The 15,766-nt window shown below is 42.5% G+C and overlaps 1 protein-coding gene across 3 annotated transcripts in view; it reads left to right on the top strand.

Annotated features, from left to right (window-relative positions):
• The window catches only part of SYTL4 (synaptotagmin like 4), a 59,283-nt gene extending 43,913 nt beyond the window's left edge, over positions 1 to 15,370 (top strand). For all 3 annotated transcript variants that reach the window (XM_005700158.3, XM_005700156.3, XM_005700157.3), the window contains exons 10-17: positions 1,990 to 2,079; positions 3,692 to 3,870; positions 4,164 to 4,266; positions 4,787 to 4,948; positions 8,960 to 9,068; positions 10,917 to 11,016; positions 12,033 to 12,241; positions 14,364 to 15,370. In XM_005700158.3, coding sequence (XP_005700215.2) covers positions 1,990 to 2,079; positions 3,692 to 3,870; positions 4,164 to 4,266; positions 4,787 to 4,948; positions 8,960 to 9,068; positions 10,917 to 11,016; positions 12,033 to 12,241; positions 14,364 to 14,512 — 1,101 coding nt within the window. In that variant the 3' untranslated portion in view covers positions 14,513 to 15,370. The remainder of the gene's footprint in view (positions 1 to 1,989; positions 2,080 to 3,691; positions 3,871 to 4,163; positions 4,267 to 4,786; positions 4,949 to 8,959; positions 9,069 to 10,916; positions 11,017 to 12,032; positions 12,242 to 14,363) is intronic.
• The last annotated feature ends 396 nt before the right edge of the window (positions 15,371 to 15,766 follow it).

Below are 15,766 nucleotides of genomic sequence, written 5' to 3'. Positions count from 1 at the left end.
CCTCCTGAGACAACCATTTTGCCTTTTTGCGTTTCTTTTTCTTGGGGATGGTTTTGATCACAGTCTCCTTTACAGTGTCATGAACCTCTGTCCATAGTTCTTCAGGCAATGGGTCTATCAGGTCTAATTCCTTGAATCTATTTGTCACTTCTACTGTATAATCATAAGGGATTTGTATTAGGTCAAACCTGAATGGGCTAGTGGTTTTCCCTACTTTCTCAAATTTAAGTTTGAATTTTGCAATAAGGTTCATGATCTGAGCCACAGGCAGTCCCCCGTCTTGATTTTGTTGACTCTATAGAGCTTCTCCATCTCTGGCTGCAAAGAATATAATGAATCTGATTTTAGTATTGACCATGTGGTGATGTCCATGTGTGGCGTCATCTCTTGTGTTGTTGGAAGAAGGTGTTGGCTATGACCACTGCATTCTCTTGGAAAAACTCTGTTAGCTTTGCCCTGCTTCATTCTGTACTCCAAGGCCAAAGTTGCCTGTTACTCTAGGTATCTCTTGACTTCCTACTTTTGCATTCCAGTACACTATGAAGAAAAGGACATCTTCTTTTGGTCTTAGTACTAGAAGGTCTTGTAGGTCTTCACAGAACCATTCAACTTCAGCTTATTTGGCATTAGTGGTTGGGGCATAGACTTGGATTACTGTGATATTGAATAGTTTGCCTTTGTAACACAGATCATTTTGTTGTTTTGAGATTGCTCCCAAGTACTGCATTTCGGACTCCTTTGTTGACTGTGAGGGCTACTCCATTTCTTCTAAGGGATCCTTGCCCACAGTAGTAGATATAATGGTCAACTGAATTAAATTCACCCATTCCAGTCCCTTTAGTTCCCTGATTCCTAAAATGTCGATGTTCACTCCCATCTCCTATTAGACTACTTCCAATTTACCTTGATGCATGGATCTAACATTCCAGGTTCCTATGCAATATTGTTCTTTACAACATTGAACTTTACTTCCATCACCAGTCACATCCACAACTGGGCGTTGTTTTCTCTTTGGCTCAGCCTCTTCATTCTTTCTGGAGCTATTTCTCTACTCTAGTAGTATATTGGGCACCTACCAACCTGGGGAGTTCATCTTTCAGTGTCATATATCTTTTTGCCTTTTCATACTGTTCATGGGGTTCTCAAGGCAAGAATACTGAAGTGGTTTGCCATTCCCTTCTCCAGTGGACCACATTCTGTCAGACCTCTCCACCATGACCCGCCCATCTTGGGTGGCCCTACACTGCATGGCTCATAGTTTCGTTGAGTTACACAAGGCTGTGATCCATGTGATCAGTTTGGTTAGTTTTCTGTGACTGTGGTTTTCATTCTGTCTGCCCTCTGATGGATAAGGATAAGAGGCTTGTGATAACTTCCTAATTGGAGGGACTAGCTGTGGGGGAATCTGGGTCTTGCTCTGATGGGGGGGCATGCTGAGTAAATCTTTGACCCAGTTTTCTGCTGATGAGTGGGGCTGTATTCCCTCCCTTAGGGGTAATGGCAGTAATGGTGACCTCCTTCAATAGGACTTATGCCAGCATGCTCTGCGGCTCCCAGGCCTGTTGTATTTAGTGCCCCTGACCCCGCAGCAGACCACTGTTGACCCACACGTCCACCGGAGACTACTGGACACTCTTTGATATAATTTTTCTCCAGTTTGTGGGTCATCTGCTTGGTGGCTCAGTGGTGGGGCTAATGGTAATCTCCTCCAAGGGATTTATGCCACACTTAATAAAATGTAAAGACATGGCTGGGTTGGGGCAGTCAAATTAGAAAGAGATATTCTTACTATTTTGTGATTTGAGAAGGATGGTTGGGATGTAGTTTGGGAGCCTGAAATAGGGAAACACAAAGATAGAGATAAGCATGTATGTGTGCACATGACACCTCAGAGCTTAGCAACAATTATGGCCCCTACTAAAGGAAAGATATTTGGGTTTGAACTTTTTCTTATTTCTGTTAACTCTGAATGTATATTCATCATTCCAGGAAGAGGAAGAAGAAGAAGACATTGACCACCTGGTGAAGTTGCATCGTCAGAAGCTAGCCAGAAGCAGCCTGAGAAGTGGTTCCTCCATGGTAAGTTCTGTCGGTTCTGTGGCTGTGGACATGTTGGGGCGCCAGGTAAGATGGAACTCCTTCCCTAGAGCAGAGTCAGGATGTGGGGAAGTTCTGCTTATTCTTTCTGGGTAAGCCAGATGCAGTTGTTTGTTCCTTTTCTCAAGTTAGGCCATAGTTGCTTAGTGCGCAGTTAGGTGACTTTCTCAGTCTCTGCCCTGGAAATTCTTATTTCAGGTAGTTAGGGCTAGAGATGTTCATCATAGCTTTGTGAACGGTAACCCATAACTTCTACCCTAAAAAGGTACCCAGGCCTCAAACTGAGAAAGATCAGGTGTTCTCATCAGAGCACACCCCAAGTCTCACATTCAAGGGCAGTGAACACCATGAGAAGGGTCTTGGCAGGGTTACCTAGCATCAGGATATGGTTAAGGGAAAACTATACCAATCAGAATCATAAAGTTAAAGGGACATTTAAGAATCAGGGCCTAGTTCTGCCATTAAGTATGAAGACTGATGTTTAGGGGAAACAGAGTCAGAAAGCAGGGTGAATAGATGATCACACTCACACACAGGAAGAGAACGGTAGGCTTGCAGAGTTGATTATTAGCTGAGAGGAACGTAGCTTTTCACCTCTGGTGGGGTTTTCCCTCCAAATATGACACAGTCACTTTTCTCTATAGGCCTTGAGAGGGATAAGGTGGAGAAAAGAAAACCACAGATAATTAACGCCCCTTGTTTTAATTGGTAACTGATCCCTTCCAACCAACATCGTAACATACATAGTATACACCAAAATCAGACTCAGCTGCATGCTGCCTCCTTGCCCACCTTCTGGGGCAGTTGAAATTTAACAATATGTATAAAAAGAGAATAAGCAGAACAGCTCAGAGCCCAGGTGAGCTGATTGATAAACCTGAGCAGTTGTAAGCAGTTGTGAGTGTGCTGTTAGCTGTCTCTTATATTCTGGCTACAAGACCATTGGCAGTACTGGTTAGTTGCAGGGGCTTTTGTTTTGTTTAGTGACTATGACTTTCTCATGAGTGAAAACATGAGCAATGTAGCAGGGAGAGCGTGCCTTCACCAGATGTGTATGGGTGCTTTATCTTGTTTATTTCTTCCAGTTTTATTGAGATATAACTGACATACAGCACTGTGTAAGGTGTACTGCATAATGATTTGACTTACATACATTTTGAAATGGTTACCACAATAAGTTTGGGAACATCCATCATCTTATATAGATACAAAATTAAAGAAATAGTTTTTTTCCTCGTGATGAGAACTCTTAGTATTTGCTCTCTTAACCACTTTAATATATATAACACACAGCAGTGTTAATTATACTGTGTGTGTGTATCATGTTGTGTATTATATCCCAAGCACTTATTTATCTTATAACTGGGAGTTTGTACCTTTTGACCACTTTCATATAATTCCCCCTCCCCAGACCCCTTGCCTCTTATAACAACAAATCTGCTATCTTTTTCTATGAGTTGTGTTTGTGTTTGAAGTATAATTGACCTATAACACTGTTAGTTCCTGTTATACAACATAATGATTTTTGTAAGTTTACAAATGCTCCCCATGATAAGTCTAGTTACCACCTGTTATGTGGGTGCTTTATCTTCAGAGTACGATTGGCAGCATGATGAGCATCTATAGTGAAGCTGGTGATTTCGGGAACATCTTTGTGACCGGAAAGATTGCCTTTTCTCTGAAGTACGAGCAGCAAACACAGGCTCTGGTCATTCACGTGAAGGAGTGCCAACAGTTGGCCTTCGCTGATGAAGCCAAGAAGCGCTCAAATCCGTGAGTGCTTCTGGACCCGGCACAGTGCTTGGAGATGATCAGACCCCAACATCTCTCTGGGCACCCTTGAACCAAAGCTCTCACTTCCTGGGCAGACAGGGAGGTGTGATTGAGAGTGGTTAGGGGAGATGTGGGAAAGGGGCCAGGATTAGGAAAATCCAAGAATGGTGTGTAGAGGAGGGCTTGATGTGATATTTTCATTTCATCATGGCATATGTGTATGGAGGGCGGGGAAGTGAGAAGCAGGTTTCCAAAAAGACAGCCAATGACTCAGTATTCTCCTTGGCTTCTAGATATGTGAAGGCTTATCTTCTGCCAGACAAATCCCGCCAAGGAAAAAGAAAAACCAGCATCAAGCAGGACACTATTAATCCGTTATATGATGAGATCCTCAGAGTAAGTATCTAGAGTCTGAGAGGATAGGAGAACTTGTTCTGTCTTGTGTGCTGAGCTGTAGCAATTCCTCTACTATATGGCTGGTCAACATGGTTTTCAGTGGCCATGTCTGTGTTTGAGGATACACTGTGGGCATCTGTTCACATCCTGACCTCTCAGCAAACAAAGCTGGTTTGATTTTCTTGGTTTCTGGTGAAGTTGGACGGCCACGTGGTCGCAAATCTCATTTTAAGGGGTCATTTGTGATCAGGAGTCTCCCTGGCAGTTCTTTTGCATATTCCAGTGTTCTCTCACTCACTGAAGGAAAAATTTATATCCCAGGTCCTCCCCTGGAGTATGGTAGGTTTTTGTGAAATGGGATAAGTAAAGGCTTTGAGGGATGAAGCTCAAAGTGCTTAGGGACTAAAGTGATTTGATCAGGACTATGGACTTTGTGTATGCTTGCTCAGATTTTGGAATAATCTTTTTCTGAGGAATTACTGTGAACTAATCATCTTGGGTATCTCCTTTCCTTTCACAGTATGAAATCCCAGAATCTCTGTTGGCCCAGAGGACTTTGCAATTCTCGGTGTGGCATCACGGTCGTTTTGGCAGAAACACTTTTCTTGGAGAGGCAGAGGTCCAGATGGATTCCTGGAAGCTTGATAAGAAACTGGATCATTGTCTCCCCTTACATGGAAAGGTAGGCTGCTTTAACAACTCCTTACAGAGCTTACATCTGAGGTAGAATTATCTGCAGAGACTTGTGCAGGAACAGTTTTGATTGTAGTTTGTGGAGCTCTCGCGCCCCCTGCTGGGGCTTCCTAGTTTAACAGTAATTTCGGATCCTCTTGGACGGCAAGTGTCAGTCATCTCTTCTGTTACAAGCCAGGTGAACGATGAAGCCGTGGTTCCCCTTTGAAGTCTTTCATATATATGTGTGTCAAGCTTTGCTTCCTAATCTTCCAGAGTCTGGGTGTATCCTAACATCCTGACTTGTGCCTTTTCTCCAAGCTGACCTTTTGGATATATCCTAATCTGTGCTGGTTTCCCAAACTACCCTTTTCACTACAGAAATGGGAAGTAAACCAATTCATGGAGCTCCACTTCCCGTGCTCGTTGTCATACAAGCCAGGGGAAGTATTACTTTGAGATGGAATCGCAGGGGAGAGTGTAGCAGAGGGTGTCATATTACCTGGGATCTGAGTGTGGACCTGGATTTGAATCCAGACACTGTGATTTGACAGCTAGGTAAATTACCTAACTTAAAAACTAACTTAGGTAAGTCACCTAAATTCTGTGGGCCTTAGTTTCTTCATCTATGAAGTGGAAATGATAATAATATTCTCTTCTGCAGGATCGTAGACAGAGTACCAATCAGTGCCTGGCACATAAAAGATGTTCAGTAGGTTATTGTCATTCTGGTTAAGATGAAATTGCTAAAACAGAGTTAGGATTTGCCTCTTTTTTTCTGTTAAAACTATGGTATACTATATCTAGTCCTTCTTTTGTGAGTATAACTGTAGGAGAAATTTCTGGTGGTGGAATTGCTGAGTCAAAGGAAATGAACATTCAATATTTTGAAGCTATTGCCCTCCAAAAATATAGTAACCACATTAAAAATCTCCCTTTAAGTACTAATACAAATAGGAAAGCCAGTATAATAAAACTATAGCATATTATTAGAAATTTAGAATTTCTTAAGCATTTGGCATATAAGTCATTCTCTCAAGGGCCTACAGTTGATGCAGTTCTAATGGAAATGTCATTGTAAACCATCATGAACTAGTGCCAACAAAGAATGCCCTCCATCAAAAGAAAAACCTGCACTGAAATGGAACTGTTTGCTCTTTGAAATTATTTTGAGTCAGAATGAAAATATGCTCAAAATGAAACAAGTACACCAATTACGTCAATTTCCAGCTAAGGTGAAGCTCACAATCTAGAGACTAACAAATTGTATAGATATTTTATAAACAACAGAAAGACCACTCCAGTATTGCATACTTATTTTAACTGAAAACATTCTCCATTTTTTGTCTCTGATTTTTCTTTTTTTCCTTGCCCTAGTGATCCGTTTTCTCTTCTGGCATCCACCTCCCTATCCTTCTATGTCTCTTTCATCCATTACACTGCCATGCATTCTTGGTATATGGTACATTTTTCCAGACTGATGGGGATTATGCCTGCCTTGTATTGCTATACTTAAGAGCTGAGTCCCTATGTTAGAGGAGCCCCCGTGAACACAGGCAGTGAAAGAACACCTCTGATCTGCACCAGCTCATGCTCTGGATTCCAAGGCACAAGCATGCCAAGAGAGCCAGCAGAGTGAAACCATCCTGCTCCTCATGGCACTTACTGCTCATCCCTGACACCCACTCATTCCCTCTTGCATTCTTTCAGGAAATATTTGTAGAGCACCTATATATGCCAGGTACATTGCTAAGTGTCAGGCATGCTAGGATGAACAATGATAAAAAACACTTGATTCCTGTCTCCTGGCATTTAGATTCTAGTGGTAGAGAGAGTCATTAACCAAAAGTAACATAAAATTAAAATTATGGCATATTCAAATCTTAGTAACAGAGTTTCACCGAGCCCTCAAATATCTGCAAGCTCTCTTTTTTATTTTATTTTTTTCCAGAAAGAATTCTTTTTATTTCTACATACTCTCAGAGAGGAAAAAAATAATATGTAGAGGAATAAAAACAGTATTCAGAAGAGACTTCTTAAAAGCAACACAAAATGCAAGAAAATAATGGAGAAATAATGTTTTGAGGATTAAATTATTATTATTATTATTTTGTAATGAATGTAAACTTTATTCTGCATTATTTGCTCATCTTATTGTTTTCCCCTTTCCACTGTGGCTCAGAGGTTAAAGCGTTTACCTCCAATGTGGGAGACCTGGGTTCGATCCCTGGGTCGGGAAGATCCCCTGGAGAAGGAAATGGCAACCCACTCCAGTATTCTTGCCTGGAGAATCCCATGGATGGAGGAGCCTGGTAGGCTACAGTCCACGGGGTCGCGAAGAGTTGGACACGACTGAGCAACTTCACCACCATCACTTTCTCTTAATGGAGAATTTAGAATTAAATTATTGATGATTGATTTATACTGGAAATATCAAAGTCAACACACACATATATGGAATTTAGAAAGATGGTAATGATAACCCTGTATGCGAGACAGCAAAAGAGACACAGATGTATAGAACAGACTTTTGGACTCTGTGGGAGAGGGAGAGGGTGGGATGATTTGGGAGAATGGCACTGATACATGTATACTATCATGTAAGAAACGAATCGCCAGTCTAGGTTCGATACAGGATACAGGATGCTTGGGGCTGGTGCACTGGGATGACCCAAAGAGATGATATGGGGACAGAGGTGGGAGGGGGGTTCAGGATTGGGAACTCATGTACACCTGTGGTGGATTCATGTCAGTGTATGGCAAAACCAATACAGTACTGTAAAGTAAAATTTAAAAAAAGTAGGAAAAAATAACATTAATGATATTAACTATTACAATCCTCAAATTATTCAATAATTCCAATTAATTTAAAACTAAAAACTAGTATATGAAACAACTTCAGAGCATTTACGTGTTGACTTTGACATTTCAAGTATAAATCAATCATCAATAATTTAATGCAAGCTCTCTTTTAAAAAAAGACTTCTGATCTTTGAAAATCATATAAGTGATACTTGCCTTTCTCATTAAAAAAACACTATAGATATAGAGAGAGTAAAAAGTGAAAGCCCTTTTTCCTTTCCCCATTCTACTCCCTTCTTTAGAAGATACAAGTGTTAAGTTTGTCTGTATCTTTCTGGGTTTTTCTATGCAGTGTAACATAGTGCTTAAAAGCATGGATTCGAGAGCCAGTCTGTCTGAATTTGAATCCTGGCTCTGCCAATTACTCTGTGACCTTGGGCAAGTTACTTAACTTCTCTGTTCCTCCGTTCCATAATCTGTAAAGTGGGGGTAATTGTACTCATGTCATAGGGAGTATCTTGAGGATTAAACAAAATGATATACTTAAAATACTATAACAATACCTGGCAGATATAGTAAGTACTGTATGAGTGATAATGATCATAATCATTATTAACATATATATATATATTCACATATACAAATAAGAATATGTTTTAATATAAGTGGGATACTTTTTCTGCATCTTGCTTTGTTGACTTAACAGTACATCTTGGATATCTTCCCCTGTTAGCGTGTAGAGAGTCATTGCATCCTTTTTGAGGTTCACATGCCATATGCCATATGAGGGCATTAAAATCACTCATGTAACCTTTCCTATATTGATTGACATTTAGATTGTTTCCACTTTGGGGCTATCACTAACAATGTTGGTAACAAGATTCTTCAGCATGCCATTGGTCCCCTGTCATTTTGTATGGCAGCCTTGCTTGAAGACATTCAAGGGTATTTGGAATCTAGTAACAGTATCCTCATAGTAGCAAAACAGTCAGCATCACAGAAGACTCTTTGTTAGTTCTTCTGCAGCTCCTTCTGAAGAAACTGCCTAGAATCCTGTGGCTTCCATGGCCTAGGGATCCAGGATGGTATTCATAAATAAGGAGGAGGATACTTTTATGCTGTGAAGCTCTTCCTGAGGGTAATTTTAGATTTGCCTCTGTGAGAGGTCTCAACAGTCTGAATAGCCCAGCCTGACCTATTGGGTTTCTCTGTGTTTCAGATCAGTGCTGAGTCCTCGACTAGCTTGCCAGCACACAAAGGCGAGTTGGTGGTTTCATTGAAATATATCCCAGCCTCCAAACTCCCCGTTGGAAGTGACCGGAAAAAGAGTAAGTTTTCTTTGGGGCCTTGGATTTAACTCTTAGTTTTCCACACTTGATCTGTGCAAGGTTGGTACTGGCTAGTGGCTAGCACTATTGGAGAGACCAGATTATGATTCACACTGGATTGTCTTCTAAGGAAGATTTCTGTAGTAAGTAAGCCATTTCTGTTTTTCAACCGGAAGGGAATGCCTTCAAGTTGAAATTGTTTTTTTGATGCCATTAAACTAACTTGGTCTTGGTCCAGCTCTGGAACGCTACTAAGAGGTGAGAGCAGAACAGAAACTTCAGGACTGAGAGGAGGTGGTTGGAAAGGGTGGTGTATAAGTATAAGGGACAGGAAGTTGAAGGCTGAGGAAGAGTAAGTCAACACACCAGGCACTGTACTAGTGACTGTGGATATGTAGGTGAATAAGACATGATTTTTGCTCTCCCTTGTACAGCTTATTTTAGAAAGAATGACAGTCATCTGCTCAAAGAACACAGATACAGGAGTGATGAATTCTGTCTGGTTGTATTTGGGAGAGGTTTAAAGAGGAAGTAATGATGATATTTGACTTAAGACTTTACCAGGCAGAAAAGGAAGAGAGTGGGGTGAGAAGAGCACTTTCTAAGAAGAGGAGATAGCAGGAGCAAAGGTTTGAAAAAAGCATGGTAAATGTGAGGTGGTGTGTGACTATGAGGCAGTTAACTTCTTAGTTAAGTGGGGCTGGAGTTCTGATATATAGATGTGGGAGTGGAGATGAAATTGTTGATGGGGTTGGAGCCTGGCTATAAAGGGCCATGGATGTAATGGTAAGAAGTTGAACTTGATGCTTTGGCAATGCAAGAAAATCAAGAAATTTAAAGAAAAATTTCTTAAAAAGTTCCTTGCAGCAAGGCCTAATCTATAGGGTTTGGGGAAGTCAATGAGATTTCCAAGGAGGGTGTGCAGGATGACTAGAGAAGAGAGGCAAGGAGAGAAGCATGAGGAACAATTTAAAGTATGAAGCGGGGGAGGAGAAGCCAGCGAGGTAGAGGCTTATCAGAAGAGAGCCATGCTGGAAGAGAGCTTGAAGAAGGGAGCAGGGTTGTCAACAGTATTGAAATACCACTGGCCTGTCAGGCCCAATGAGAAGACACACCTCCTCGGCATTAGATTACATTTTCAGTGGATATCAGTGGAAGCAGAAGCCAGATTTCACTAGAAACTAGGCTGAGTGAATGAGGCAAAGTAGAAGTGATGCATGTGGACTCTATTTTCTAGGAAAATTGATGGTGAAAGAAAAGAGAACAATGGAGGAAAGCTTGAGAAGGAGATAGGGTGAAGGGAAATATTCTTTCAAAAGATTTTTTTAAAAGCAGAAGTGAGATTAGCTTCTGTTTAGACTGAAAGGAATGGAACCAGTAGAGAATGAGATATTAAAATGTGCACTGGGGGTTGAAATTGATGATGCCTGATGAGTCTTGTTGCCATGGGGATGGCATCCAGAACAGAAGTGGAGGAGTTCCCTTTTTTCAGTCATTCAACAAATATCAGGCAACTTTATTTCTCTATGCCTCAATCTTCTCATGTGTAAAATGAGGACAATGATAGTCTATATCTCATATAATTGTTTTGAGGAATAAATGCTTAATGTAGAATATGGCACATAGCCAGTTTTCAGTAAGCCTTTATTGCTATTTTTGTTATGACTTGAGTGCGTGTTGCTCACTGTCAGGCACTGTGCTGGGTACTGCGAATACAAGGCAGGTGTGGTCCGCTTATCGTGGAGCTGGCTGTCTTCAGGAACCAGGAAAGAAAGTGCTATGTAGATAAAGCTTGAGAGAAATGTGAAGGTGTCAGAGCTCATTTGCTTTGTCTGATATCCCTTCCAGGTAAAGGTGGGGAAGGGGGAGAGCTCCAGGTGTGGATCAAAGAAGCCAAGAACCTCACAGCTGCCAAATTAGGAGGGACTTCAGACAGCTTTGTAAAAGGGTGAGTCCATGGACCAGCTCAAATTAACCGGTTTCAGGACATGAGCGCTCAGAGGAATCTAGCTAAATCTTTCTCTGTGGATATTATCCCTGTGTGTCCTGCCCCCTCCAGCAGCCAACTTTGCTCTTGAAATTAGGTAATGGCTCAACCTCCACTACTGTGTTGGCACTGGTTGGGGCTCATTTTGGACTGGGCTGCAGTCCTGATTTCCAAAAACGAGAGTGGTGGACAGTTAGATCCAACTTTTCCTTTGTTATGGATTTGTGCTCTTAATCCTGAATAAAAATCTGCATTCCTTGACTGTCAAGATGGGGACTCAGGACTTTGTTCCCCACAGTATTTAAGCAATGCCAGCTTTCCCCAAGTTACAGTTCACCCCCACTGACTTCACTTCTCTAGCAAATATGAAATCATGTTTGGCAATGCCTATGCTTATTACAGTGCCAATACTTTGGCCACCTGATGTGAACAGCCAGCTCATTGGAAAAGACCTTGATGCTGGGAAAGATTGAAGGCAGGAGAAGAAGAGGGCGATAGAGGATGAGATGGTTAGATAGCATCACCAATTCAGTACAGATGAATTTGAGCAAACTCCGGGAAATAGTGAAGGACACGGAAGCCTGGCGTGCTGTGGTCCGCGGGGTCGCAGAGTCAGACATGACTTGGCAACTGAACAACAAGAATTGCTTATTACTGTTGTTTTTTTTACCAAAGAGGACTTTGCCCAATAGAGGTGGAACCAGATATTCAAAACCCATTTTTGGTGGAGTATAGACAACAGCTCCCTAATAACATTGTGTTAATTTTCTCTCTAGGATAAAGGCATTGAATCAGGTGAATGATCTAGTGGAGGTGGTAGGAACTGTGCTTCCGCATATTCAAAGGAGGGAATATGTGTTCCTGGATCCCAGTTTTGACTCACCTTCCTGGGCTAGGCCTGTGGGAGAGGAAAGGGGAATTTAGAGAGATGTTGCCAGCTTTGAGTAGGTTGTTGACTCCTCCACACTGTCTGCCAGATACCTCCTTCCCATGAGGAACAAGGCCAGTAAGCGTAAAACTCCTGTGGTGAAGAAGACCCTGAATCCCCACTATAACCATACATTTGTCTACAATGGTGTGAGGCTGGAAGATCTCCAACACATGTGCCTGGAACTGACTGTGTGGGACCGGGAGCCCCTGGCCAGCAATGACTTCCTGGGTGGGGTCAGGCTGAGTGTCGGCACAGGTGAGAGCTTCTCCCCTCACCCTCACTGTCTTCAGGGCCTCTTAGATATTTCACTCTGAACAGACCCATTGCTCTCCCTGCCTGGGCTTCCCTGGTGGCTCAGATAGTAAAGAATCTGCCCATAAGGCAGGAGACACAAGTTCAGTTCCTGGGTCGGGAAGATCCCCTGGAGGAGGGCATGGCAACCCACTCTAGTATTCTTGCCTGGAGAATCCCCACGGACAGAGGAGCCTGGCAGGCTATAGTCCATGGGGTCACAAAGAGTCGGACATGACTGAGCCACTTTCGCTGCATAGCTCCTCCCTACATAGCTCCTCTATGTCAAGAGTTGTCTTCTTTCCTTTCAGTGAACATTCAGACAGATTTACTGAGCGCCTAATATGTGCAGGGCTGGAGGGAGGCCAAGCTCATGCACTGTCAGGAGTACAGATAAACAGTACCCTGAATGCCCAGGAATGCCATCAGCTTCCCACCAAAAACATCCCCAAATATCCCTATATCTGTACCTCTGATTTCCACCTTCCATCCTGTTATATAAAAGAAGGGGCCCTTCCTAGCAAAGGCCAAGCTCTGTCCAAGTGTTCTAGATCACAACACCCTCACCTTCTCAATGACCTTTCTTCTGGAATCTCCTGTGTCTCCTATCTAATCAGTTTTATTCTCTCTGCCTCCCTATTGGAGGTGAAAGTTGATATGCTCTGGTACTTCTAGTCTTAATGAACAGAAACAAACCTTCTCCTGAGCCCACATCCCCCCTCTAATCTCTGAAAAAGAGTCGTCCCCATGTCCTCATGTCTCCTTTAGTCTTCAGTCCACTGTGATCCCACCTCTGTCCCACCACTCCACTGAGCAACTGCTTGTGTCAAAATTTTGTTTTCATCATTCTAGAATTTTCACGGTATTTAACATAGCCGATCACTCCCTTTTTCTTGAAATAACTTAGCTTCTGTTGACACCACACTTTTCTCTGGGGCATCCTCATCCTCTAGCCAAACTTGGAATATTGGTGGTTCTCAAGGCTTAGTCTTGAATACTCTTTTTCTGTCGCTACAGTCTGCATTCCTCTGACTGTGAATATTACTTGTATATTGTTAATTCATACAAAGTATTTAACACAAAACATCTAGAGTGATGTTCTTACAAATGTAAGCCAGTTCATGTCAGTCCCCTGCTTCTGGACCCTCTGTTCATTTCTTATCTGTCCTGTAACACTGCTTGCTCGCTGTGCTCTAAACATGCTGACTAGCTTTGTGTTCTGCAAATATACCAAGTTTCTCCCCACTTTATAACCTCTGCTATTAGTGTTCTCTCTGTCTGGAAGGGCTGCTTCCTTTTTATCCTTCAGCTCTTGACTCAAATATCTCCTTCTCAGAGGGGCCCAAAGACCACTTCATCTAAGGGAGACGCTGATCTAGGCACTACAAATCACTCTGTTTATTCACTTTACGATGCTTATCTCACTGTTGTTGGTTTACTTCTATATTTTCTATCTTCTCTATTCAAACATAAGCTGCCTGCAGGCAGAACTTTTTCTGTGTTGTTCACACTGTACCTCCAGAGCCTGGAAGAGTACTTACACAGCAGCCACTTGATAAATGTTCATGAATGAATGAATGTACAAGAGAATAGAAATGAGGCCCCACATGATCCAAACTTCAAGCCTGGAGTCTACAGCTAGAAAATAAAAGTGTTCAGCTCTCTTTCTTCCTTCGTCCCTCTTACCCTCTCTGTCTCCTTTCCTCCCTGCTTCCTTCCTCTCCCCCTCTTTCTTCCTTTCTTCCTCCCTTCCCTACATTCCCCTCCTCTCGCTTTCCATCATAAGTCAACTTGGCAGTAACAGAATGGCCCTAGCTGTAATAGCCTTAGAATAAGAGGTCTCGAGCTACCGTGTGCCATTTGGAGCCCTGTTTTATCAACTTTAAGTCTCTTGATGGAATCTCAGGAGCAGAGAAATATGGCAGTGCAGAGTCAACAGGGAGCTGCTCCCAGAACACTGTCCCCATTAGCCCATCTTCATAGCGCACTGTCTTTTATGGGATGCTGCCCTTAATGCATAACGCATCTTCCTCGGCAGGCTGAGGAGTGGGATCTCTGTTCAGCCTCCTCTGGTGTTTTTCTTCAGGGATCAGTAACGGGGAAGTGGTGGACTGGATGGACTCAACTGGGGAAGAAGTGAGCCTGTGGCAGAAGATGCGACAGTACCCAGGGTCTTGGGCCGAAGGGACTCTGCAACTCCGTTCCTCAATGGCCAAGCAGAAGCTGGGCTTGTGAGCCCTGTCCTGCTCTGCAGGTCCATCCCTGTCCAGGGCAAGTCAGAGGAAGCGAAGAAACCAAGGGTGAAGATTTATAATTTGTGTGTGTGTGTGTGATGTATGTGTGTGTATATAAATGTGTATTTCTACAGCCCTCATTATGCTAGAGTGATGTAGACTTCCCCGTTTTAAAGCAGGCTCAAGAATAAGGGTCTCTTCAAAATATTTTTAGTTGTGCATTAACTACTATATATTTTCAGAATCCTGGATTCTTATATCTTTATGAGATTTCATTTATCTTTTAAAATAACTTGTTAATCACCTGTCTTGCTATCCTGGTTCCTCCTTCCATAGGAAGCCCTGGCTGCCTTTGGCACTTGTACTGGTCTGTGTTTCAGGGTATGCCTGGTCTGAGGCCAGGGCTCTGGGAAGCAGGGGTGGTTTACTAAAGACAGAAGAAGACTGGAGAGAGGTGCCTGGGTCCCTTCTCTCTTCTCCACTTTATGCTTTTCACTCCATTTCCACCTTGACACATTTCTGAAACTTAGCTTTTAACTCTTGTTTGGAGCAGTTTCCGCCTTGCTTGAGTCTAACAGTTTTCCTGGAAATGCTAAGAAGAAGTCTAAGTTGCTTCCAGTTCTGAACACCTTCCCTAGACCTCTGCAGGACCCTTGTGATAGAGTTGCTTTAGAAGAGCACTTTAGTTAGATAATGGCCTTTGGACTAGGTCACAGGCATGCCCAGTACAGGCTTTTCAGTGGTTCCCGAGGACCAGCAATGGAGGATCTCTCAGCCCGTGCTGATTCTTTGCATTTTAAACTGATATAGCAGTTGTTAGAAAGCTCCTAATGGAATAAAAGACATTTTCGCTCTCACATACCACATCTTTTGTAGTGTTTGTGTCTGCCATGTGTTACAGTCTACACACTTTGACTGTGTGGATCACAGCAAACTGGAAAATTCTGAAAGAAATGGGAATACCAGACCACCTGACCTGCCTCTTGAGAAATCTGTATGCAGGTCAAGAAGCAACAGTTAGAACTAGACATGCAACAACAGACTGGTTCCAAATTTGGAAAGGCGTATGTCAAGGCTGTATATTGTCACCCTGCTTATTTAACATTTATGCAGAGTACATCATGAGAAATGCTGGGCTGGAAGACGCACAAGCTGGAATCAAGATTACCAACAGAAATATCAATAACCTCAGGTTTGCAGATGACACTACCCTTATGGCAGAAAGCAAAGAACTAAAGAGCCTCTGGATGAAAGT

This window comes from Capra hircus, unplaced genomic scaffold (assembly GCF_001704415.2).
Source record: "Capra hircus breed San Clemente unplaced genomic scaffold, ASM170441v1, whole genome shotgun sequence".
Taxonomy (NCBI): Eukaryota; Metazoa; Chordata; class Mammalia; order Artiodactyla; family Bovidae; genus Capra; species Capra hircus.
The sequence above is the reverse complement of the archived record's forward strand: the minus strand, read 5'-3'. Positions and strand labels throughout refer to the sequence as shown.